At 41.7% G+C, this 27028-nt stretch overlaps 1 protein-coding gene across 3 annotated transcripts in view; it reads left to right on the top strand.

Annotated features, from left to right (window-relative positions):
• Positions 1–27028, top strand: part of LOC140211205 (ubiquitin-like modifier-activating enzyme 1) — a 468204-nt gene that overhangs the window by 271960 nt on the left and 169216 nt on the right. For all 3 annotated transcript variants that reach the window (XM_072280798.1, XM_072280799.1, XM_072280800.1), the window contains exon 21: positions 239–331. In XM_072280798.1, the coding sequence (XP_072136899.1) occupies positions 239–331 (93 nt within the window). The remainder of the gene's footprint in view (positions 1–238; positions 332–27028) is intronic.

Here is a 27028-nt window from a genome sequence, read left to right as displayed (position 1 = left end):
TTCCTCCACCATTGTGTATGTACTGGTCTGGATTTCCAGCATCTGCAGAATGTCTTGTGTTTATGAGAAGGTTCCCTAGACTGGTTCCAGAAATAGTGTGTTAGCCATAGGAGGAGAGACTGAGCAGGCTGCAACTGAATTCCTGAGTTTGTAAGACATAGAGGAGATCTCCTCAAAAAGACAAGATTTTTGAAGCTTTCATTTATTTTTACACACATTTTCTTATATTTCACTACAGGATGATGATACGAACTTCCACATGGACTTCATTGTCGCTGCTTCCAACTTGAGGGCAGAGAATTACAGCATTCCTCCAGCCGACCGCCACAAGGTAGGCAGCATGCACCTGGAGAGAGCACTTTAGAATGGCATGTGCAGGCAAGCCAGTGAACACAATCCTCCACTGTAAGAGGAGGGGACCTGAAAACCACGGGGCATGTTAATTTCTGTTTAATACTTGCTGAGTGAGCAGAGGCGGAATCTCTGAGACCCAAATTAAGAGTCGCAAGAGATTAGCAAGACCGGAGCTGCAATCAATCATTGTGCACAACCAGTTAATAGGACAGATGAAATGCTGGTCTTCAGCCTTCACCCTACCTGTAACCACAGGCTATCTGTCACTGTAACATCTGTGGAACAAGATCGATGCCAACAATTATACACAGGATATTCGTAGAGGAGAATCTGAGCAGCACTGAGAGCTGCCAACAATTATTAACCCTGGAGGGAATGTTGAGAGATTCTAGTTCTACATTATCTACCCCTTACTATTCATGGACATGGAGCCCAACTAGTCATTGCTATTGGTTATGCTGAAGGCAACTCATTCTCCATCTTCCAAGTCTATTCCTTTGCTTTAACTCCCCATTTGATGCTTCAGTAATTGTTTTTTTTTATTGTACTGAAATACAGTGAAAAACTTTGTTTTGCAAGCCATCCACACAGATCATTTAAAAGCATAAGTACATTGTGGTGGTACAAAGGGAAAAACAATAACAGAATAGTGCTACAGTAACAGAGAAAGTTTAATGCAGGCAGACAAATAAAGTGCAACAGCCATGGCATGGTAGATTGATAGATCAGGAGTTGACTTTCTCAAACAAGGTGTCCTATAATAGTGGGATGGAACCTGCCTCAAACTGGTGATATGTGTTCGCAAGCCATTCACATCATGTGACTTAATCTGCGCCAATGATCACAATGAAGTTGGCAGTGACTGGCCACAGAGACTTGAAGGCATGCATCACCCCCGCCTTGTGTTTGCCCTTACTTCCGTGGCTGCTGTGCTGCGGCTGCCATGGGGAGTGGTCACTAAGGCAGAGACTCACTTCCCATGATTCCAAGCTGCAAGGACACAGTGACTGTGGTCACCACAAGCAGCTGCCATTGGAAACTGTGAGGTCATATTTTATGTAGCAGTTAGTGTGAAGAATTTTTACAAGTTGTTTGTGAAATCCTTGTGTGGGCTGCGGTGCTTTCAGAGTGCTATTTCAGCACCAGTTTCTAAACACTTCTGTTTCCAAATGGATGGAAAAGTTTTCCAGACCAAAATTTAGACAAGTTCATCATGAACCCAGTGTCTGGCTTCAACAGAGAGTAATAGCAATTCCAGCTTTTCCCTTCTGTCCAGCTTCCCAGAGTTTAAAGTAAAAACAAGATTGGCAAGATGCCAGTGCACTTAAGATCCTCACTATTTCTATAAAAGAGTGTTTATAATATTATTAAAGTGATGGCAAGCAGATGGTGTCTGCACTGATTTACAATCATTCTGTAAGTGTGTTCTTTCAAACTCTTCCTAATGATACTAGTTGGAAAATAGTCCATATTCTGGCTCCAACTGTAAGAAATAGCACTAAAACAACTCCGACCCCATTTTCGTGAGTTCTAATTTCACTTTCTGCTATAGAACACAGAACAGTACAACACAGGAACAGGCCCTATCTGAACTGAGCATTTGGTCAAATTAAATTGGCCAAACTGTCTGCACATGATTCTCATCCCTCTGTTTCACGGTAGCATAGCAGTTAGTGCAGCACTATTACAGCTCCGGGCACTTGAACTTGGAGTTCAATTCTGACATCCTCTCTAAGGAGTTTGTAACCTCCTCCCCAGGGAATGTGTGGGTTTTGTCCAGATGCTTCGGTTTCCTCCCACAGTTCTAAGACTAATGGTTAGTATGTTAATTGATCATTGTAAATTGTCCCATGATTAAGTTTGGGTTGAAACCAGAGGTTGCTAGGCTCGAAAGGTCATGTGGTATATCAATAAATAAATGAATAAATTCTCTGCATATTCATGTGACTATTTAAAAGCCTCTCAAATGCCTCTCGCTTCCATTATCACACCTGCCAGCATTTGCCACTGTATTAAAACACTTGTCCTTCATGTCCCCTTTAATATTTCCCTTTCTCACCTGAAAACTATGCCCTCTAGTATTCAATAAACAAGTCTGACTATCTGTTCTATCTATAACATAATTTTATAAACTTCTGTTGGGACCCCCTCAGCCTTCAGTCTGCCAGACAAAACTGCTCTGGTTTGCCCAACCTCTCCTTATAGTGAATACCCTCTAATCCAGTCAGCTACCTGATGAACCTCTTCTCCACCCTTTCCAAAGTTTCTACATTCTTCTTTAATTGGGGTGACCAAATCTGCATGCAATACTCCAAGCACTGCCCAACCAATGTTATATAACTGCACTGTGATTTTCTGAATATCATTAACCCCAGCTTCCAAATTCACTCTACCTGAGATCCTTGTTTTAAACTCACTCCCCGTCTCATACCCTCCTCACCTCTGTAATATCCTCGAAGCCAAAACCCACCAAGATATCTACACTTGCCAAAGTGTGAGCATCCTCTTGTCAGTGCCAAGCTCCAAACCTCTGAAATTCTCTCCATGAGCCTCTCCATTGTGCCTCCCTCTCCCCCTTTAAGGTATTCATTAAGACCTACCCCCAAGAAGAGGATATTTTCATTATTGGGAGAATCTGGGACCAGAAGGCACAGCTTCAGAATAGAAGGACATCCCTTTAGAATAGAGGGGAGAAAGAATTTCTTTAGCAAGGGTGTGGTGAATCTGTAGAATTCATTGCCACAGATGGCTGTGAAGGCCAAGTCATTGTGTATATTTAAAGTGGAATAGATTCTTGGTTAGTAAAGGCATCAAAGTTTACAGGGAGAAGGCAAGAGATTGGGGTTGAGAGGGAAAATAAATTGCCGTGATTAAATGGCAGAGCAGACTTGATGGGCTGAATGGCGTAATTCTGTCACTGCAGTGTATTTGGATGTCCTGAAGACATTTGAAACAATAACACATTAGGGTTTACTATACCGAATAAGCAGGGTTAGGAGCAGTACATTTGGGGTATGGGAAGGGCTGTTACTAACTAACCAATAAAACAGTCAGGATAAATGAATCATTTTTACACTGGCAATCTGTAATCAGCAGAGAGCCGTGGTGCCAGTACTGGGCCTTGATTATTTGTTATTTTAGTGATTTGGATGAAGTGTAAATTTGCTGATGATACAAAAATAGGTGCTTAACAAATTGTGAAGGGGACACAAAGAGCCTACAGGTATTTACAGATGGGTGGAAATTGGTGGATAGAGTGTTATGGGGAAAATGTGATGTTATCAGTCTGAAAGGCAGAATGTGAAAAAAAATCAGATTACTCTTGAAAAGTAGTGAACCAACAAACTACTGTGCAAAAACCATCTAGTAGACCTAGAATATCAAAAACAGAAGAAAACTTACAGGTCCGATCAGTCATTAGGAAAGCCGATGAAATGTTGGAGGAGTTATGGAGTATAAACGTAGAGAACTTTAATTGCAAATTTACATGGCAATGGTGAGACCATAGCTAGATTAACCTTGCAATTTGGGGCACTATTTTTAAAATGCTTATCTTTCACTCGATGTAGTGCAGAGAGGTTCATTGGGTTCATTCTCAGAATGAAGTAGCTCACCAATCAAGCAGTAAATAATCTCTCCTCTTGATGACTATTCGTCTTGGCCTTTCACAATCCTTATGCTAGACACACTTCACAGCCAATGGAATGTAGTGTAGGAGATGTGCCATCATGTTCTTACTAGCAGTAGTGAGATGGTCTGTTTCACTCAGGGATAAATATTGATCTGTGTGTGTTCCACTATTCTTTAAGTAGTTCAAGTTCATTGTCAGAAGCATATGTAATGCGTAGATGCCATGAAAATGAGCTTTTTATAGCAGCAGAACAGTACATTACAAGGTCAAACATAAGTTAATATAAACTTAAATTATCATAAATTGTACATAACATATACTGTATATGCGCAAAATAAACAGAGGAGCATAATGCTAGTGCAGCATTGAAAGAGGGAGAGATAAAAGCATATAGTCCAGGTTAGTATTGTGGGTTTTCAACTCGGTTTGAGTGGGGAAGGAACTGTATTGAACCTTTAGGCGTGGATCTTCAGGCTCCTGTACCTCTTACTGGATAGCAGCATCAAGAAGAGGGCATGGACTGAGTGAAGGGGCTGGATGCCACCTTTCTGAGACATCGCCTGCTATAGATGTTATTGTTGCTGGTGAAAATTGTGACCACTGTGAGTGCACCACTCTCTGTAGCATTTTGCATTCCTGTGCACCAGGTCATGATGCGGCCATTCAGAATGCCTTCTGCTGTACATCTACCAGAGTCTTTAAAGACATTCCAGACCTCCCTAAACTTCCCAAAAGAAGAGACACTTTGAGGTTGCACCCATGTGCTGGGAGCAGGATAAATCCTTCAAGATGTTGGCATGCAGGAACTTGAAGCTGCTCGCGCTTTCCATTGGAAACCATCCAATGAGGACTGATGTTTGTTCACCTACGTCAGACCTTGATTTAACATCCTCTCCAAATATCCAACAACTCCTTAATGTATTTCACTGCGTCTGAAGGATGTGAAATAATATCACAATGTAATCTGCGGATGGTGGTTTGTGCAAGGCTGCCCCTACTTTTCCTCTTTCTCTCTGTAACCTGTAACCCTCTGACCATTCAAGAACCTATCAATCTCTGCCTTAAATACATCAAATGACTTGGCCTCCACAGCCTTTTGAGGAAATGAATTCCACAGATTCACCATTCTATATAAGTGAGATGAATAATAAATGCTCAAAGTCTTTGTTTGAAAAAGATGACTTGATATTGTGCCCATGCATAAACAATCTGTTCCACTGTTCTGCAGTTAATTGCAACAGAGTGACTTTAGAACATAGAACACTACAGCCCAGTACAGGCCCTTCAGCCCATGATATACCAACTGTTTAACCTACTCTAAGATCAATCTAACCCTTCCCTCCAACACATCACTCCATTTTTGTATCATCCATGTGCCTATCTAAAATATCCTTAAATTTCCCTGCACAGTACAGGCTCTTCGGCCCACAATGTTGTGCCAACTTCTTAATCTATTCTAAGCTCTATCTAACCCCTCTCACCTACATATCCTTTCATTTTTCTATCATCTATGTACCTATCTTAAAGTTTCTTAAATGCCCTTAATGATTCTGCCTCTTAAACCGCCCCATATTTCATGCACCCCCTACTTTCTGTGTAAAACCTTACTTCGGACATCCAATCACCTTAAAATTATTTCCCCTAGTATTAACCATTTCCACCCTGGGAAGAAGGCACTAGCTATCCACTTGACCTTTGCCTCTTATCATCTTATGTACCTGCATTTTTGCTTTCCCACACCTGCTACCTCTTGCCCATGCTTCACAGTTCATTTCTCCACTGAAGACAGTCTAGCAGATGCTGGAAATTGCTGATCTCTTAATTATGACCATCTGCCCACACTGAAAGTTACCATAGATCTGTGTGAGAACATGACCATATGTCTGAAAGTGAGAGTGGGATGAAGCCAGTTTACTTTGTGGGACACTGTGGTCAGCTGTCCAATGCATGTGAACAGGTCCAAATTTTGGAAGCTGTTCTTGCCCCGCTGCTTTCATTGCCCTTCACTGTGGAGGTAATGGTGGCATCCTCAGGTCTTCCAATAAATCTGTCACTTCTCTTCTTCAGTCCTTCCAGAATCTATCAAGCAGAGAGGACCGATAGAAGCCACAGACTAAGTACAGAATACCCCTGAGATTTCATCCAGGATGGGAGGGAAAACATATCAGTGAACTGGCATTGTGAGCAAAACTGATAGCAATACACCCAGAGAAACATGCACATTTGTGGCTTTAGTATCTCCAAATCAGGGAGTATGTTATCAAACTCATATTGGATATTATACTTGTGTTTTGCATGTAGACTGTGCAGAATGGAAGATGTTACCTTCACTAATCTAATAAAACCAGGTTGTTGTTGTTCTCCAGTCTAGCAATAGGTTTCCTCTGCTACATTATTTATTGTGATAATCCAGTCTTCCAGACTTGCATACGTTTTCCCACAATTGTTTTGTATACCAAAAGAGGATCAGGCACTGGAATAGCAACATCACTATAGCTCAAGGTCTCATGGTTATTTTAATTTATTGAATGAGAAAATACCTGAGAAAAGGAAATTTTGAAAGACTATTAAATGTTACTGAAAAACATGTGTTCCAGTGACCATAAAAAAACCTAGGAGTGCAAACTTTTCTGTGTCTCATTTGTAAAAAGAAATATGCTTTTTAATATCCTTCCTCATTAGGGTGGCACTGTAGCGTAACGGTTAGTGTAACAATATTATGGCAATAGACGGTGACAATTCTATCATTAGGCTCTGTAGGGTGAATGTTATATGAACAGCACAGTGGCGTAGCAGTCAGTGTATTGCTATTACAGTGCCAGCAAACAGGGTTCAATCCCCACAGCTGTCTGTTCTCCCCATGACTGCATTGATTTCCCCCAAGTGCTCTTGTTTTCTCCCAAAGATGTACGGGTTAGAAGTGTAATCAGACAGTGCTAGTTCATTGAGCCGGAAGGGCCTGTTACCGTGCTGCATCTCTAAATGAGATAAAAAATTTTAAAAAGTGTGCAGTTGATGACTTGTCACTAATAACAATGTATTTTAAAGTACTGTATTTGCAACAGCCACCTGAGCCACGTGGTTTATTTTGGTGCTTTATCTCCACTCCAGCCTCATCCCACTCTCCATTATTTAACCCAATCAACATATCTTCCTGTTCCTTTCTCCTTTATTTATTCATCCAGCCTTTCCCTTAAGCACAGTTGTATCTTCATTTGAGGATATAATGAGCGCAGTGGATAGAGGGGAACAGATAGACATTATTTACTCGGATTTCCAGAAGGTGCTCAATAAGGTACCACATAAAAGACTTATCCATACGTTAAGGATGCATAGAGTTGGGGGTGATGTATTAGCATGGATTGGTTAACTAATAGAAAACAGAGAGTTGGGATACATGGGTGTTACTCTGCTTGGCAATAAGTGGTGAACAGAGTGCCTCAGGGGTTGGTGCTGGGCCCACAACCATTCACAATATACATTAACGATCTGGAAGAGGGGACCGAGTGCAATGTATCTAAGTTTGCTGATGATAATAAGTTGCGTGGAAAATCAAATTGTGCAGAAGACTTGAAGAGTCTGCAGAGAGATATAGATAGGGTAAGTGAGTGGGCAAGGTCTGGCAGATGGAGTACAATGTTGGTAAGTGCGAGGTCATCCACTTTGGAAGGATAAATGAAAGAGCAGATAATTATTTAAATTGTAAAACAATTGCAGCACACTGCTGTGTAGAGGGACTTGGGAGTGCTTGTGTATGAATCACAAAAGGTTGGTTTGCAGGTGCAGCAGGCTATCAAGAAAGTAAATGGGATGTTGGCCTTCATTGGTAGGGAGACTGAATTTAAGAGCAGGGAGGCTATGCTGCAACTGTACAGGCCACACCCAGAGTACTGTGTGCAGTTCTGGTCTCCTTACTTGAAGAAGGATATACTGGCATTGGAGGTGGTGCAGAGGAGGTTCACTAGGTTGATTCAAGAGATGAGGAGGTTAGACTATGAGGAGCGATTAAGTCGCCTGGGACTGTACTCACTGGAATTCAGAAGACTGAGAGGAGGAACATAGCAAATTATGAAAGGGATAGATAAGATAGAGGCAGGAAAGTCGTTTCCACTGGTAGGTGAGACTAGAACTTGGGGACACTCAAGATTTGGGGAGTAGATTCAGGATGCAGATGAGGAGGAACTGCTTTTTCTAGAGGGTGGTGAACCTGTGGAATTCTCTGCCCAATGACGCTACCTCAGTAAATATATTTAAGACAAGGTTGGATAAATTTTTGCATAGTTGGGGAATTAATAGTTATGAGGAAAAGGCAGGTAGGGTGGAGGTGAGTCCATAGCCAGATCAGCCATGATCTTATTGAATGGCGGAGCAGGCTCGATGAGCCAGATGGCCTACTCCTACTCCTATTTCTTATGTTCACCTCAACTACCCAGCGTTAGCAAGTTCCACATTTGTAATGAAGATGATGCCTCTAGTATTGAGCTGATGTTTATTGCCCCAAGTACTTGTCTCCTACATCAGTGGAGACATCTTCTCCATGTTTACAGACTGCAATCCAAATCCTTACTAAACATGAAGACTGCTATCTGATCACCCCATCATCATTATTAAATGATCCACAGCTTGTCCAAACTTTGCTGAACTCCACAATCCCCTAGTTCTACTCACATTCTATCAAACCTGTTTTGTACGATTTTCCATTGACTTGAATCCTCTTTGTAACATTGAAATAAGACAAGTTCTCCCTGACTGTTTTTTCTAAGTCTTTCTCTGCAATTTTCCATCATTGGGATGTTTTTAATTATTCACCTTGTTTTTTAAGTCATTAGGAAGTTTGTAGTACAGATTAGTAATTGTACTCAGGACTTGGTTGAGTTACAAGCAACACACATCAAAGTTGCTGGTGAACGCAGCAGACCAGGCAGCATCTGTAGAAAGAGGTATAGTCGACATTTCGGGCCAAGACCCCTCGTCAGGCACGAGGAATTCTGCAGATGCTGGAAATTCAAGCAACACACATCAAAGTTGCTGGTGAACGCAGCAACTTGGTTGAGTTGCTGTGTTGGGCTGAAGGTCCTGTTCCTCTGTTGTATTGTTTTATGTTCTACCTCATTTTTCTTCTTCATGCCTCACAGACTGTCAACCATTGCAGGAAAGTTGTTCCAATTGTCCAGGCCAATACCTCTCACTATCACTACTAGCATGGATAGAAGATTGGTTGACTGACAGGAAGCAAGGAGTGAGAATAAAGGGGGCCTTTTCTGGCTGGCCGCCAGTGACCAGTGGTGTTCTACGTGGGTCATTGATGGGACCACTCCTTTTCGTGTTATGTGTTGATAATCTATATGACAGAATTAATAGCCTTGTGGGCAAGTTTGTGGACAATACAAAAATAGGTTGGAGGAGCAGTAGTCTTGAGGGAGAAGAAAGTTTGCAGAAGACTTGGACAGATGAGGAGAATTGTATAGGGGAATGTACAATCATGCACTTTGATAGAAGAAATAAAGGTGTAGATAATTTTCCAAACAGGAAAAAAGTGACTTGGGTGTCCTCATGTAGGATTCCCTAAAGGTTAACTTGCAGGTTGAGTCGGTGTTAAGGAAAGCTAGCATTAATTTCAAGAGTACCAGTATATAAAAGCAAGGGTGTAATGCTGGAGCTTTATTAGGCATTGATGAGACTGCACTTGGAGTTTGTGAGCCATTTTGGGTGCCTTATGTACGAAAAGATGTGCTGGCATCAGAGAGGGTCCAGAGGAGGTTCACAACAATGATCCCAGGAATGGAAAGATTAACATATGAGGAGCATTTGATGGTCCTGGAGCTAGAAGAATGAGGGGGGATCTCATTGAAACATACCAATATTTGAAAGAATGTAGAGATGACGTTTCCAATAGTGGGAAAGTCTAGGACCAGAGGTCACAACCTTAGAATAGTAGGACATCCTTTTAGAACAGAGATGAGGAATTTCTTTAGTCAGAGGATAGTGAATCAGTGACATTCATTACCACAAGCTGCTATGGAGATTAATTCATTGGACTTAAAGTGGAGGATGATAGGTTCCTGATTAGGAAGGGCATCAAAGGTTACTGGGAGAAAGCGGGAGAACGGGGTTGAAAGGGGTAATAAGTCAGGCACAATGGAATGGCAGAGCAGGCTTGATGAGGTGAATGACCCAATTCTGCTCCTATACCCTGAGTTGGAAAAGCCATCCACAACCCAAGGATCTGCTTAAGAAGAGCAGAGAAGTGCAATCCTCCTACTCACACACCAAAAGCTACATTCATACATAATCCTTCACCTTATTTTTGGCTATCAGCTTTGGTTGGCACAACATCATGGGCAGAAGTGCCCATACTGTACTGCAATGTTCTGTGTGTTAAATTAAAGTGCCTTTTATGTTTCAAATAATTGCGTAAAGTACTCTTGGGAGGTGGTCTGATTGGATAAGCTATTTATCTTGAAACATCAAATAAACCTATAAATGTCAGGAGCAAGAGTATAACACAATTTAAAGCTTTGTGTTGTAACTGCATGTTTCTCTAACTTTTTTTTCATATGTAATTATTATCCTGCAAAGGGTTTGGTCATCTTCAGTGGGTATTGGTTCTCAGCAAAAATTAGCAATAAGCTTCATAGAGTCATAGAGCACTACAGCACAGAAACAGGCTCTTCTGCCCGTTTATTCCGTGCTGAACCTAATCCCATCAACCTGCACCTGGACGATAGCTCTCCAGAGCCCTCCCATCCATGCACTTATGCAAACTTCTCTCAAATGTTGAAATCGACCCCGCATCCACCACTTGTGCTAGCAGCTTGTTCCATACTCTCCCAGCCACTGAATGGAGAAGTTCCCTCTCATGTTCCTCTTAAACATTTCACCTTTCACCCTTAACCCATGATGTCTTGTTCTAGTCTCACCCAACCTCAGTAGAAAAAAGCCTGCTTGCATTTATCGTATCCATACCACTCATAATTTTGAATCCCTCTATCAATTCTCCCCTGATTCTCCAACATTCCAGGAAATAAAGTCCTAATCTGTTCAAACTTTCTCTATAACTCAGGTCCTGGCAACATCCTTGTAAATGTTCTCTGTACTCTTTCAATCTTATTTATATCTTTCCTATAGGTAGGTTACCAGAATCACACACAAAACTCCCAACGTCTTGTACAATTTCAACATACATCCCAACTCCTGCACTCAGCACATTGATTTATGAAGGTCAGTGTGCCAAAAGCTTTCTTTACGAGCTTGTCTACCTGTGGCACCACTTTTAATGAATTATGACCTGTATTCCCAGATTCCTCTGTTCTGTTTCACTCCTCATGCCTTACTGTTCACTGTGTAAGTTCCACCTTGGTTGATCCTCCCAAAATGCAAAACCTCATACTTATCTACATTAAATTCCATCTGCCATCTTTAGTTCCATCCTTTCCAGCTGGTCCAGATCCTGCTGCAAGCTTTCAAAGCCTTCTGCACTGTTCACCACACCCTTAATCTTGGTGTTATCTGTAAATTTGCTGATTCAGTTTACCACATTATCTTCCTGATTGTTAACATAGATGACAAACAACAACGGTCCCACCACCGATCCCTGCGGTACACCACTAGACACAGGCCTGCAGTCAGAGAGGCAACCATCCACCTTCATTCTCTGGCTTCTCCCAGGAAGCCAATGTCTAATCTAATTTACCTTCTCAGCCTGAATGCCAAATGACTGAACCTTCTTGACCAAGCTCGCACGTGGCACCTTGTCAAAGGCCTTGCTAAAGTCCATGTAGACTAAATCTACTGCATTTTCTTCATCATCTTTCCTGGTAACTGTGTCTAAAATCTCTACAAGATATATTAGACACAACCCACTGCCCAGAAAGCCATACTGACTATTCCTAGTCAGGTCACAAACAAGAGAAAATCTGCAGATGCTGGAAATCCAAGAAACGCACACAAAGTGCTGGAGGAACTCAGCCGGCCAAGCAGCATCTATGGAAAAGAGTATAGTAGACCTTTCGGGCTGAGACATTTCATTAGGGCTATTCCTAGTCAGACCTTGTTTATCAAAATGCTTACATATCCAGTCCCTTAGACTACCTTCCAATAGTTTATCCACTACTGGGGTCAGGTTCTCCAGCCTATAATGTCTCTGTTAATTCTTAGAGCCATTCTTAAACAATGGAACAACATTAGCTAATCTCTAAACCTCCAGCACCTCATCCATGGCTAAGGAAATTTTAAGTACCTCTGTTGGGCTCCCACAATTCTCTTGTTCTAGAGTGCTGTGAGGGGATGCACAGTGCTGATTGAAGGCAGAATTGTTGTCTCTAGTCACAGTGCTGCGATTGTGATTATGAGGAATCAGAATCAGGTTTATTATCACCAGCATGTGACGTGAAATTTGTTAACTTAGCAGCAGCAGTTCAATGCAATACACACTCTAGCAGAGAGAGAAAAAAACAATATAATAAATAAAATAAAACATAATAAATAAACAAGTAAATCAATTACGTATATTGAATAGATTTTTTTAAATGTGCAAAAACAGAAATACTATATATTTTTTAAAAAAGTGAGGTAGTGTCCAAAGCTTCAATGTCCATTCAGGAATTGGATGGCAGAGAGGAAGGAACTGTTCCTCAATCACTGAGTGTGTGCCTTCAGGCTTCTGTACCTTCTACCTGATGGTAACAGTGAGATACCGCTCTCTGAAGATGTCCTGGGTACTTCGAAGGAACTTTTCTTCGCACATAACTTGCTCCAACCGGACCATTCAGTAATGCACATGCTAAATATTCTTCCACTTTCTCCATGTTTACTTTGACTTGAAGCTATTGCTTAACATTGGCCTCTGTCCAATATCCTCAAATACTGAGTCATATCTTATAAAGATCATCTAAGGTTTACAACACTGTAAGCTTCTAAGTTGGAGCTTCAACTCTGAAAAGACTCTCTTCTAAGATTCAAGATTGTTGAATGTCATTTCCTGTATACAAGTTCAAAGTAAATTTATTATCAAAGTACATGTATGTTATCATATACAAACCTGAGATTCATTTTCTTGTGGGCATACTCAATAAATCTCATAATCATAATCGAATCAATGAAAAACCGCTCCAACAGAGCAGACAAACAGTGTGCAAAGACAACAAACTATGCAAATACAAAAAGAAAGAAGAAAAGAAACAATGATGATAATAATAATAAGTAGTAGAGACGCTACCGTGCTTTCTTCGTAATTATACTTGTGTGCTGGTCCCAGGGCAGGTCCTCTGAAATAATAACACTAAGGAATTTAAAGTTACTGACCCTCACCACCTCTGATCCACCATTGAAGACTGTCTCATAGACCTCCAATTTCCTCCTCCTGAAGTCAATAATAAAAGTGTAAATGGAAACAAAATAATTGCTACTCCAGATCTGATGGAGCATAAAATAAAAACACACTAAGATAAAAAATGAAATAATGCTAATAAAAACACAATAAGCACATTAGATCGCTTATATACATAGATTGATTGTATGTCCATAAAGCAACACTAAATACGGGACTGTCTTTACAAAAGGTGACTCTGACAGGAAATGATGGACTTAAAGTAACTTCTGACTCCAGCTTTTTATTAGTGAACAAGCTGGTTCTGAAGAACTTGGTGAAAATACAGACCAAAAAGTAGTACTATACACAATTGCATACCTCATGAGTTAGAGGAAGGTGTGATCTGGATTTCATCTGAGTTTGCGTGGGTTGCTGTGTAGACAGGAGGATAACCCCCTGCTTTACTGTTATTTTATGCACTCATGACTGTGTGGCTGGCCACAGCTCAAAACCATCTATAAGTTCTCTGATGACAATACTGTTACTGGCAGAATCTCAGATGGTGCTGAGGAGGCTTACCGGAGCAAGATAATTTGACTGGTTGAGTGGTGTTGCAACAACATTTCCCTCAACATCAGTAAGACCAAGGAATTTATTGGTGAACTTCAAGGAAAGGAAGTTTGGCAAATACACAACAGTGCTCATCCAGGGATCAGATGTGAAAAGGGTGAGCAGCTTCAGGTTCCTGTGTGTCAACATCGCAGAGGATTTATCCTGAGCCCAACATATTGAAACAATTACAAAGAAGGCATGACAGTGGCTATATTTCATTAGGAGTTTGAGGAGAAGTGGTGTGGCATAAAAAAAGATTTCAATAAATGTACTGTGGAGAGCCACCACCTGAATTCTCCAGTGCACAGGATCGAGAGAAGTGCTACAAGATGGTTGCCTTGGGCACCTAGTTCAGTTGAGTTTTGCTGCTCTTCCAGCTTAAAGTCTTTTTCTGTTGTCTCCCTTTGTTTTACTTGGAAAGAAAGCAATGCTCAGAAATCTGGTTGACCTAACCAATCACAGTGCAGTCTTTCAAATGGGCTTACATTTATAGAGTTGTAGCGATACACAGCATGGAAACAAACCCTTCAGCTCAATTCAAGATTATAGGGCAGCAAATAGATATTCCAGTTTAATGGCCAATCTGTCAATTACATTATTATGCTTGCATGTGGTCTGCTCTGCTTTCAGAGAGATAGCGGGACAATAGATTCTTGATTAGCCAGTGCGTCAAGGTTACAGGGAGAAAGCCGGGGAATGGATAATAAATCAACCACAATCAAATAACAAAGTACACTCAATGGGCCAAATGGTTCAATTCTGCTCCTATGTCTTATGGTCTTGTGGAAGCGTGATAGATTTTGTGGTGGAGGTGAAAAGTAATGGCTCTAATCTACCCTGTACTTGGTAATGAAGAATGCCTAATCACCTGATTTTGGATAAGACATTAGGAAGTTTACAATTTAGTGACACTGGCAAAGATGAGGTCCAAGGTTATACGTTATATCAGAGGGATAGGAAGTTAGGCAGATGGGGTGGTGCTAGCTCTACTGGTAGAGAATGGCATCAAATCAGTAGAAAGATGTGACATAGGATCAGAAGATGTTGAATCCTTGTGGGTTGAGTTAAGAAATTGCAAGGGTAAAAGGACATTGATGGCAGTTATATACAGGCCTCCCAACGGTGATTGGGAGTGGACCACAGGTTACAACAGAAAATAGAAAAGGCAAGTCAAAAGGGTAATGTTTTGATAGTTATGGGAGATTTTAACATGCAGGTCAATTGGGAAAATCAGGTTGGTAATGGATCTCAAGAGAGTGAGTTTGTTGAGTGCCTAAGAGATGGCTTTTTAGAGTAGTTTGTCATTGAGCCTACGAGGGGATCAACTATACTGGATTGGGTGTTATGTAATGAACCAGAGGCGATCAGGGAACTTAAGGTAAAAGAACCCTTAGGAATCAGTGATTGCAGTACGATTGAGTTCAACTTGAAATTTGAGAGGGAGAAAGTAAAGTCAGATGTAGCAGTATTTCAGTGGAGTGAAGGAAATTACAGTGGTATGAGAAAGGAGCTGGTCAAAGTAAATTGGAAGGAGCTGCTGGCAGCGATGACAGCAGAGCAGCAATGGCAGGTGTTTCTGGGAAAAATGAGGAAGTGCAGGACATGTGTATTCCAAAAATGGAGGAATACTCAAATGGTAAAATGTGGCTGACAAGAGAAGTTAAAGCTATTGTAAAAGCAAAAGAAAGGGCATACAACAAAGCAAAACTTAGTGGGAAGATAGAGGATTGGGAAATTTTTAAAAACCTACAGAGAGCAACTAAAAATACCATTAGAAGGGAAAAGCTGAAATATGAAAGCAAGTTAGCAAATAATATGAAAGTGGATAGTAGAAGTTTTTTTCAAATATAGTAAAAATAAAAGAGAAATGAGAGTGGATATAGGACTGCTAGAAAATAAAGCAGGAGAAATAATAACGGGGATTAGGAGATGACTGATGAACTAAATGGGAATTTTGCATCAGTCTTCACTGTGGAAGACACTAGCAGTATGCCTGATGTTGTAGTGTGTGAAGGAAGAAAAGTGGGTGCAGTTACTGTTACAAGAGAGAAGGTGCTCAAAAAGCTGAAAGACCTAAAGGTGCAAAAGTCACCCAGACCAGAGGAACTGCAGCCTGGGGTCCTGAAAGAGGTAGCGTTAGAAATTGTGAAGGCATTAGAAATGATCTTTCAAAAATCTTTGGACTCTGGCATGCTGCCAGAGGACTGGAAAATTGCTAGTGTCACTCCACTCTTTAAGAAAGGAGGAAGGCAGCAGAAAGGAAATTATAGACCAATTAGTCTGACCTCAGTGGTTGGGAAGATGTTAGAGTCAATTGCTAAGGATGAGGTGATGGAGTATTTGGTGACACAGGACAAGATAGTACAAAGTCAAACAGGAAGAAATCTGCAGATGCTGGAAATTCAAGCAACACGCATCAAGGTTGCTGGTGAACGCAGCAGGCCAGGCAGCATCTCTAGGAAGAGGTACAGTCAAGGTTTCGGGCCGAGACCCTTCGTCAGGACTAACTGAAAGAAGACTTCCTTCAGTTAGTCCTGACGAAGGATCTCAGCCCGAAATGTCGATTGTACCTCTTCCTAGAGATGCTGCCTGGCCTGCTGCGTTCACCAGCAACGTTGATGTGTGTTGGTCATACAAAGTCAGCATGGATTCCTTCAGGGAAAATCCTGCCTTACAAACCTGTTGGAATTTTTTGAGGAGATTACAAGTAGGATACATAAAGGGGATGCAGTGGATGTTGTGTATTTGGACTTTCAGAAGGCCTTTGACAAGATGCCACACATGAGGCTGCTTACCAAGTTAAGAGCCCATATAGGCAAGTTACTAACATGGTTAAAGCAGTGGCTGATAGGTAGGAGGCAGCAGGTGGGAATAGAAGGAACATTTCTGGTTGGCTTCCAGTGACTAGTGGTATTCTGCAGGGGTTGGTATTGGGACCACTTCTTTTTATGCTGTATGTAAACGATTTAGATGATGGCATAGATGGCTTTGTTGCCAAGTTTGTAGATAATACGAAGATTGGTGGAGGGGCAGGTAGTGTTGAGGAAACAGGTAGGATGCAGAAACACTTAGGAGAATGGGCAAAAAAGTGGCAAAAGAAAAAAAGTTGGAAAAATGCATGGTCATGCACTTTGGTAGTAGAAATAAATGTGCGGACTGTTTTCTAAACGGGGAAAAAAATCCAGAAATCTGAGGTGCAGAGGGACTTGGGAGTCCTTGTGCAGAACACCCTGAAGGTTAACTTGCAGGTTGAGTCGGTGGTGAGGAAAGCAAATGCCATGTTAGCATTCATTTCAAGAGCCCTAAGGTTTTATAAGTCACTCGTGAGGTCTCACCTTGAGTATTGTGAACAGTTTTGGGCTCCTCATCTTAGAAAAGATGTGCTGGCATTAGAGAAGGTTCAGAGGAGGTTCACAAGGATGATTCTGGGAATGAAAGGATTATCATACGAGGAATGTTTGAGAGCTCTGGGTCTGTACTCGCTGGAATTTAGAAGGATGAGGGAGGATCTCATTGAAACCTTTCGAATATTGAAAGGCCTAGACAGGGAGGGAAATGTCGACTCAGAGGCTTGCATCGGGCATTTTCATGCCTTACAAGGCGCAGATTGGAAGTCTGTGGGGCGCCACTCCTTGCACAGACACTAGAGCAATGTGTGATTAAGTGCCTTGCTCAAAGACACAAACATGCTGCCACAGCTGAGGCTCAAACCAGCGACCTTCAGATCACTAGACGAATGCCTTAACCACTTGGCCATGTGCCTAGACAGAGTAGATGTGGAAAGGATGTTTCCCATGGTGCGAGAGTCTACGACAAGAGGGCACAGTCTCAGGATAGAGTGGTGCCCTTTCAGAACAGAGATATGAAGAAATTTATTTCTCAAAAGGGTAGTGTATTTGTGGAATTTATTGCCACATGCAGCTGTGAAAGCCAAGTCATTGGATGTATTTAGGGCAGAGATTTATAGGTTCTTGATTGGACATGGCATTGAAAGGTTACGGGGAAATGACCGGAAGCTGGGGTTGTGGAGAAAAAAAAGGATCATCCATGACTGAATGATGGAGCAGACTCGATGAGCCAGATGGCCTAATTCTGCTCCTATGTCTTATAGTCTTATGGAAATGCAACATCTCATCTAGTGCGGGTGATGGTTTGAGTGTCAACAGTGTACATTATAGAAATAGACTCTGGTAAGGTGCTATTCACTGCTACACACTACTTGTATAATGTTCCTTCAACAAATCAGCACTTATCATTATGTCTTCAATTGTCTTCTGGACACAGGTTTTTGATGTACCAAAGGGTAAATAAATAGGTAAATTGTCACATGTACAGTGAAAAACTTTGTCTTGCATGTCATCCATACATTACTTAATCACATCAGTGCACATAGATAGTAAAAAGGAAAACAATAATGGATCAGAATATGCTGTTACCTTCACAGTGAAAGTTCAAGTTTATTGTCATCTGACTGTGTGTGTGTATATATATATATATATATATATATATATATATATACACACACACATACATAACCAAATGAAACAACTTTCCGCCAGACCACGGTGTGCCCACACAACATATATATCACACACAACACATAAACCAAGATTTTACCATAAATAAATTAATAATATATAATTCCAAGTTCATGTAGTGCACCAATACAGGTAAACAGTAAACAGCTCACTGTCCTAGTGAAGAGACCTCGATAGTGGCAGAGTACTCATTAGTCTCACAGCCTGAGGGGAGAAGCTGTTACCCAGTCTGGCAGTCCTAGTCCTGATACTCCTGTACTTCCTTCCTGAAAGTGCTGCGTCAAAGAGATTATGGGATGGTAGGGATCCTCTACAATTCTTCGAGCCTTTCGTATACAATGTTCCCGTAAGTGTCACATATAGAGGGAGGGAGACCTGGTGATCCTCTCAGTGGTTCTTACTAAGTGCAGAACAGGCAGACTATAAGGTACAAAGTAGATTGGGAGGTCAGGTGTCCATCTTAACATACTAGGGTCTTATGGTTCTATGGTCTTATAACAGTGGAAGAGAAGCTGTCTTTGAGCCTGTGGTACATGCTTTCAGGCTGATGGTGGGGTGGGGGGGAGGAAGAAGAGAATATATCAGGGATGAATGGGGTCTTTGATTAACGGTGACTGCTTTACCTAGACAATGAGAAGTGTAGATGGATGCAGTAGAAGAGAGGTGGGTAATTAATTGACTGAATTTTAAGTAATTGTATCAATTGTAAGTGACTGGCTATACAGAAATGGGTGAATTTTTGACAGCTGATACCTACGAGTAAGATTATTGATGTTATATTTATCTGAAACACTGCACCCTGTTCACCTGAGAATCTGGACACAATCTAGTGAACAACCACTTTCACAGCAGGCTTTATCAAGAAACTAGCATCACTCTCCTCAAGTGTACAAGGACTGGTCTGTGTACAGGTTCTGTCTTGAGCAGTTGAACCTCTCAGCCAATGTAAACAATAGTGGAGACTCAAGCGTAAAATAGTCACGGGCGCGACTTGCTTCCACTTAAAATTCTGCTGCGCTGGATTCCTCCAGGATTAACCTGATACCTGGGAGGAAATAGTGCGGAAAGTCCTGGCTGTTCATGGTCTTAACTGTGGGGATAACAAAATCAGGGATTCTAGGTTGCAGTAACAAGAAAATATCAAGCCTTTTAAACTGACGTGGAGTGTCACTTTTGGTCATTTTCTGCTACATAGAAGGCAACACTTGGTTGGTTCAGACTTGAAAGCTTGAGCCATTTGGTCTTCATAAATCTAAGTTTTGAACAGACAAGTTGGGATGTTATGATGTAGTTGTATCAAGATTCAAGACTGTTTAATGTCATTTCCAGTACACAAGTGTAAAGGAGAATGAAATAATTGTTACCCCAGATCCAATGCAGCACAAAAAAGACACTGAAGGTAAAAAACAGAATAATTAAAGTACACAATAAATATAAATACATAAAATAGCTTAGATACATGGATTGATTATATGTCCATGAAGTGATGCTAGGCACAGGAGTGTCTAGAAATAAGGTGACTCTGTTAGGAAGTGATAAAGTAGTGGTGGTTGGGGGTGTGGAGGAGAGGGTTAGTGGGTGGAAGTGTTGATCAGCCTTGCTCATGTGGAAAGAAACAGTTTTTCAGTCTACTAGCCCTGGTTTGGATGCTACGTAGCAAACCAGGACCACTAGACTGAAAAACTGTTTCTTTCCACAAGAGCAAGGAAGTGATGGGAGTGGGGGAAACAGCTCATGAGCAGGGTGTATGGGGTCCTTCATGATGTTTCTGGTCTTTTTCTGATAACTTTCTTTGTATATGTTCTTGAAGGTGAGTAAGCTGGTGCCGGTGATGCATTGGGCAATTTTGACTACCTGTTGTAGAGCCTTCCTGTCTGCAATAGTGCAGTTTCTGTACCGTGCAGTGCAGCTTGTCAAGATGCTCTCCACTGTGCATCTGTAGAAGGACGTGAGTATTGATGTGCAAAATCCTGCTCTCGTTGGCCCCCTCAGGAAGTAGAAGCATTGGTAAGATTTCCTGATTGTGTAGAATGTGTTCTGGGACCATAAGAGGTTGATGAAGCCTAATTTTGAGTATTTACAGCTCTGGTCATCTATCTACAGGAAAGATATCGATAAGTTTAAAAGAGTACAGAAAAAAATTTACTAGGATGTCACCAGGACTTGAAAACCTGAGTTATAGTGAAAGGCTGGATAGGTTAGGTCTTTATTCCCTGGAATGTAGGAGAATGGAAACTGTACAGATCGAAAAGGAGGAGGTCCTTGCTGTCTTGAGGAAAATTAAAGTGGATAAACCCCCGGGACCTGACAGGGTGTTCCCTCGGACCTTGAAGGAGACTAGTGTTGAAATTGCAGGGGCTCTGGCTGAAATATTTAAAATGTCGCTGTCTACAGGTGAGGTGCCGGAGGATTGGAGAGTGGCTCGTGTTGTTCCGTTGTTTAAAAAAGGATCGAAAAGTAATCCGCGAAATTACAGGCCGGTGAGTTTAACGTCAGTAGTAGGTAAGTTATTGGAGGGAGTACTAAGAGACAGAATCTACAAGCATTTGGATAGACAGGGGCTTATTAGGGAGAGTCAACATGGCTTTGTGCGTGGTAGGTCATGTTTGACCAATCTATTGGAGTTTTTCGAGGAGGTTACCAGGAAAGTGGATGAAGGGAAGGCAGTGGATATTGTCTACATGGACTTCAGTAAGACCTTTGACAAGGTCCCACATGGGAGGTTAGTTAGGAAAATGCAGTCGCTAGGTATACATGGAGAGGTGGTAAATTGGATTAGACATTGGCTCAATGGAAGAAGCCAAAGAGTGGTAGTAGAGAATTGCTTCTCCGAGTGGAGGCCTGTGACTAGTGGTGTGCCACAGGGATCAGTGCTGGGTCCATTGTTATTTGTCATCTATATCAATGATCTGGATGACAATGTGGTAAATTGGATCAGCAAGTTTGCTGATGATACAAAGATTGGAGGTGTAGTAGACAGTGAGGAAGGTTTTCAGAGCCTGCAGAGGGACTTGGACCAGCTGGAAAAATGGGCTGAAAAATGGCAGATGGAGTTTAATACTGACAAGTGTGAGGTATTGCACGTTGGAAGGACAAACCAACGTAGAACATACAGGGTTAATGGTAAGGCACTGAGGAGTGCAGTGGAACAGAGGGATCTGGGAATACAGATACAAAATTCCCTAAAAGTGGCGTCACAGGTAGATAGGGTCGTAAAGAGAGCTTTTGGTACATTGGCCTTTATTAATCAAAGTATTGAGTATAAGAGCTGGAATGTTATGATGAGGTTGTATAAGGCATTGGTGAGGCCGAATCTGGAGTATTGCATTCAGTTTTGGTCACCAAATTACAGGAAGGATATAAATAAGGTTGAAAGAGTGCAGAGAAGGTTTACAAGGATGTTGCCGGGACTTGAGAAACTCAGTTACAAAGAAAGGTTGAATAGGTTGGGACTTTATTCCCTGGAGCGTAGAAGTATGAGGGGAGATTTGATAGAGGTATATAAAATTATGATAGGTATAGATAGAGTGAATGCAAGCAGGCTTTTTCCACTGAGGCAAGGGGAGAAAAAAACCAGAGGACATGGGTTAAGGGTGAGGGGGGAAAAGTTTAAAGGGAACATTAGGGGGGGCTTCTTCACACAGAGAGTGGTGGGAGTATGGAATGAGCTGCCAAACGAGGTGGTAAATGTGGGTTCTTTTTTAACATTTAAGAATAAATTGGACAGATACATGGATGGGAGGTGTATGGAGGGATATGGTCCGTGTGCAGGTCAGTGGGACTAGGCAGAAAATGGTTCGGCACAGCCAAGAAAGGCCAAAAGGCCTGTTTCTGTGCTGTAGTTTCTATGGTTTCTAATGAGGAGAGATTTGATAGAGCTATACAAAATCGTGTGGAGTATAGATAGGGTAAATACAAGCAGGCTTTTTCCACTGAGGTTGGGTGAGACGAGAGCTAGATATCATAGTTTATGGGTGAAAGGTGAAATCTTTAAGGAAAACATGTGAAGGAATTTCTTCTCTCAGAGGATGATGAGAGTGTGGAACGAGCTGCCAGTGCAAGTGGTGGATGCAGGGCAATTTCAACATTTAAGATAAATTTGGATAGGTACATGGAAGGGAGGGGTATGGAGGGTTATCAGTATGGAAGGCAATCACCTGTTGGGGTGCAGGTCAATGGGAGTAGGCAGAATAATAGTTTGGCATGTACTAGGAATAGATGGGCCAAAGAACCTGTTTCTGTGCTCTATATGACGCCATGATTCTGTGACTAAACATCAGTAACAAGAAAACTTGCCGCTGCTTGGCCTTTTAAACTGATGCAGATTGTAACTTCCAGCCATTTTCTGCTACGTATAAAGCAATACCTTGGCTGGTTCAGACTTGAATACTGCTGCTTGCCCATTATTCCAGCAGTGTGCCAGAAACATTCCTGTGGGATTGCTACTTTTTTTCCAGTTGATCAGCCCTAATGAACTTCCCACAGTTCTGCACAGAAACCGTGGAGAGCAATAAGCTGGCTGGCAGTCAATACAAGGCAGAGTCGGGAATCTGACATATACAGAGCCAGAAAAGGTCGCAAATGCTTCTAGTATTGTACATGTCGGAATATATACCAGCCTCTCAGACTAACAGCAGCTGTTCTTTTCTATCACGGGCTCTTCTCATTCGTAAAATAACTCCTGGGTTTGGACCCTGAACATTTCCTGTTTGCTGTAGAATAAACAGTAAGTGTTATGCAGTGCTCTGTGCTCTGGTACAGTGAGTTTTTCAAGTGGGGGAGCAGGTCTTTTGTGGGCGATTTGCTTCCACCACAAATTCCTCAGGCAAAGATTCTGTGTGCAGCTGACATCGCTATTACATGTAAAGCCACTGAGTGTTACTGCAAGAAAGCAGCATCCATCATCAGGGACCCCCACCACCCAGGTCACGCTCTCTTCTCACTGCTGCCATAAGAAAGGAGGTACAGGAAACTCAGGCCACATACCACCAGGTTCAGGAACAGTTAGTACCCCTTAACCATCAGGCTCCTCAACCAAAGGAAAAAGCACCACTCAGCTTCACTTGCCCCATCATTGAAATGTTCTGACAATCTATGGACTCACTCTCAGGGACTCTTCAAATCATGTTCTGGATATTCATTGCTTATTTATTATTATTACTATTGTTATTTCTTTCTTTTTTATTTGCACAGTTTGTTGTCTTTTGCACCCTGTTTGAATGCCCAAGTTAGTGTGGTCTTTCATTGATTCTATTATGGTTATTAATCTATTATAGATTTATTGAGTATGCTCTTAAGAAAACAATCTCAATGTCGTATATGGTGACATATATGTGCTTTGATAATAAATTTACTTTGAACTTTGAACCAGGTCAACACTAGATGCTCTAAAATGGATGCTGGAGGTAAACACAAGAGATTCTGCAGATGCTAGAAATCCAAAGCAATACACAAAAAATTGTGGAGGAACTCAGCAAGTTAGGCAGCATCAATGGAGAGGAAGAAACAGTTGATGTTTTGGGCTGGTGAAGGGTCTTGGCTTGAAACGTTGATTGTTTAGAACATAAGAACATCAGAAATAAGAGCAGGAGTAGACCACCTGGCCCATCAAGCCTGCTCCACCATTCAATAAGATCATGGCTGATCTGGCCTTGGACTCATCTCCACCTATCTGTCTTTTCCCCATAACCCTTAATTCCCCAACTATGCAAAAATCTATCCAACTTTGCCTCAAATATATTTACTGAGGTAGCCTCCACTGCTTCATTGGGCAGAGAATTCCACAGATTCACCACCCTATAGAAAAAGCAGTTCCTCATCATCTCCATCCTAAATTTGCTCCCTCGAATCTGGAGGCTATGTCCCCTACTTCTAGTCTCACCTACCAGTGGAAACAACTTTCCTGCCTCTATCTTATATATCACTTTCATAATTTGATATGTTTCTATAAGATCTCCTCTCATTCTTCGCAATTCCGGTGAATACAGTCCCAGGCGACTCAATCTCTCCTCATAGTCTAACCCCCTCATCTCTGGAATCAACTTAGTGAACCTCCTCTGCACCGCCTCCAAAGCCAATATATCTTTCCTCAAGTAAAGAGACTAGAACTGAACACAGTACTCCAGATGCTGCCTCACCAGTACCCTGTACAGATGCAGTATAACCTCCCTGTTCTTAAATTCAATCCCTCTAGCAATGAAGGCCGACATTGCATTTACATTCTTGATAGCCTGCTGCACCTGCAAAACAACCTTTTGAGGTTCATGCACAAACACTCCCAAGTCCTTCTGCACAGCAGCATGCTGCAATCTTTTACCATTTAAATAATAATTTGATCTTCCACTTTTCCTTCCAAAGTGGATGATCTCTCATTTACCAACATTGTATTTCATCTGCCAGACCCTTGCCCGCTCACTTAACCTATCTATATCTCTCTGTGCACGCTCCATATCCTCTACACAATTTGCTTTTCCACTCAATTTGCCATCATCAGCCAACTTAGATACATTACACTCAGTTCCCCTTCCAGATCGTTAATGTATATCGTGAACAATTGCAGCCCAGCACTGACCTCTGCAGCACACTGCTCACCCTGGTTGCCAACCAGAGAAACACCCATGTACCCCAACTCTCTGCTTTCTATTGGTTAACTAATCCTCTAACCATGCTAATACATCACCCCCTAATACATACATGTCTATGTATCCTTATCTTATGGACAAGTCTTTTATGTGGCACCTAATTGAACGTCTTCTGGAAATCCAAGGAAGTAACGTCCTTCTGTTCCCCTCTATCCACTGTGCTTATTATATCCTCAAAGAACTCCCGTAAGTTTGTCAAACAGGACCTGCCTTTGCTCCACCATTCAATAAGATCATGGCTGATCTGGCCTTGGACTCGTCTCCACTTACCTGTCATTTCCCCATAACCCTTAATTCCCCATCTATGCAAAAATCTATCCAGCTTTGCCTTAAATTACTGAGGTAGCCTCCACTGCTTCATTGGGCAGAGAATTCCACAGATTGACCACCCTCTAGAAAAAGCAGTTCCTCCTCATCTCCATCCTAAATTTGCATAATGCTGAATCTGCATGATGGATCCATTTCTTTCCAGATGCCTCGCTATTTCTTCTTTAATGATAGCTTCAAGCATTTTCCCAACTACAGATGTTAAACTAACTGGCCTATAGTTACCAGCCTTTTGCCTACATCCTGTTTTGAACAGTGGTGTGACATTCGTTTTCTTCCAATCTGCTGGGACCTGCCCAGAGTCCATAGAATTTTGGTAAATTATCACCAAAGTCTCTACTATAACCTCTACAACTTCTTTCAGTACCCTGGGATGCATTCCATAGGACCAGGGGATTTGTCTATCTTTAGGCCCCCAAGTTTGCTCTGCGCTACCTCTTTAGTGATAGCTATTGTATCGAGGTCCTCACCTCCCATTGCAACCATATCATCTCTCTTTGGCATTTTAGACATGTCCTGCACTGTGAAGTCCAATGCAAAATAGTAATTGAAAGCCTTCACCATTTCCTCATTACCCGATACCAATTCCCCCTTCTCATCCTCCAAGGGACCTACTTCACTTTAGCCACCCTTTTCTGCTTTATATAATTATAAAAACTTTTATGATCTGCTTTTATACTCTGTGCTAGTTTGTTTTCATAATCTATCTTCCCTTTATTGCTCACTTAGTGGTTCTTTGTTGTTTTTAAAGTTTTGCCGATCTTCCGGTTTCCCACTACTGTTGGCTACGTTGTACGCATGAGCTTTTAGTTTGATGCCTTCCTTTTTTCCATGGCTGTCCCTCCCCACCCTTACTGTCCTTGTTTTTAACTGGAGTATACTTTTGTTGAGCACCATAAAAAATCTCTTTGAAGGTCTTCCACTGTTCCTCAACCATCCCACCATATGGCCTCTGTTCCCAGTTTGCCCTATCCAACTCCTCCCTCATCCCATTGTGGTCCCCTTTGTTTAGGCATAATACACTGCTTTTAGATTGAATTATTGCTCCCTCCATTTGTATGAGAAACTCGGTCATACTGTGATCACTCTTTCCAAGAGGATCTTTCCAAGATCGCTAATTTTACCTGTGTCATTGCACAGGACCAGATCCAAGATAGCACAGTCCTTTGTAGGTTCAGTAACATGCTGATCAAGAAAGCCATCATGGATGCATTCTATGAAATCCTCCTCAAGACTGCCTCGACCAACTTGATTCACCCAATTTATGTGCAAGTTAAAGTTCCCCACGATAATTGCTGTTCCATTCTTACATGCTTCAGATATTTCTCTGTATATTGTCCATGCCACTGTATTATCATTCGGCAGCCTATAGACAACTCACACCCGTGACTTTTTTCCCCTTTACTATTCCTAATCTCTACCCAGATGGATTCAACGTTCTGCTCCTTAGATCTTATATTATCTCTCACTATTGCCCTGAACTCATCCTTAATTAAAAACGCTACTCAACCTCCCCTACCTTCCTGTCTATCCTTCCATATTACCTGATGTATTTAATTCCCAATCCTCTCCACCCTGTAACCACGTCTCTGTAATGGCCACTAAATCATACCCC

The sequence above is a fragment of the Mobula birostris genome, chromosome 16 (assembly GCF_030028105.1).
Source record: "Mobula birostris isolate sMobBir1 chromosome 16, sMobBir1.hap1, whole genome shotgun sequence".
Lineage (NCBI taxonomy): Eukaryota > Metazoa > Chordata > Chondrichthyes > Myliobatiformes > Myliobatidae > Mobula > Mobula birostris.
Note: the sequence above shows the minus strand (reverse complement) of the source record. Positions and strands in the feature narration are given on the sequence as shown.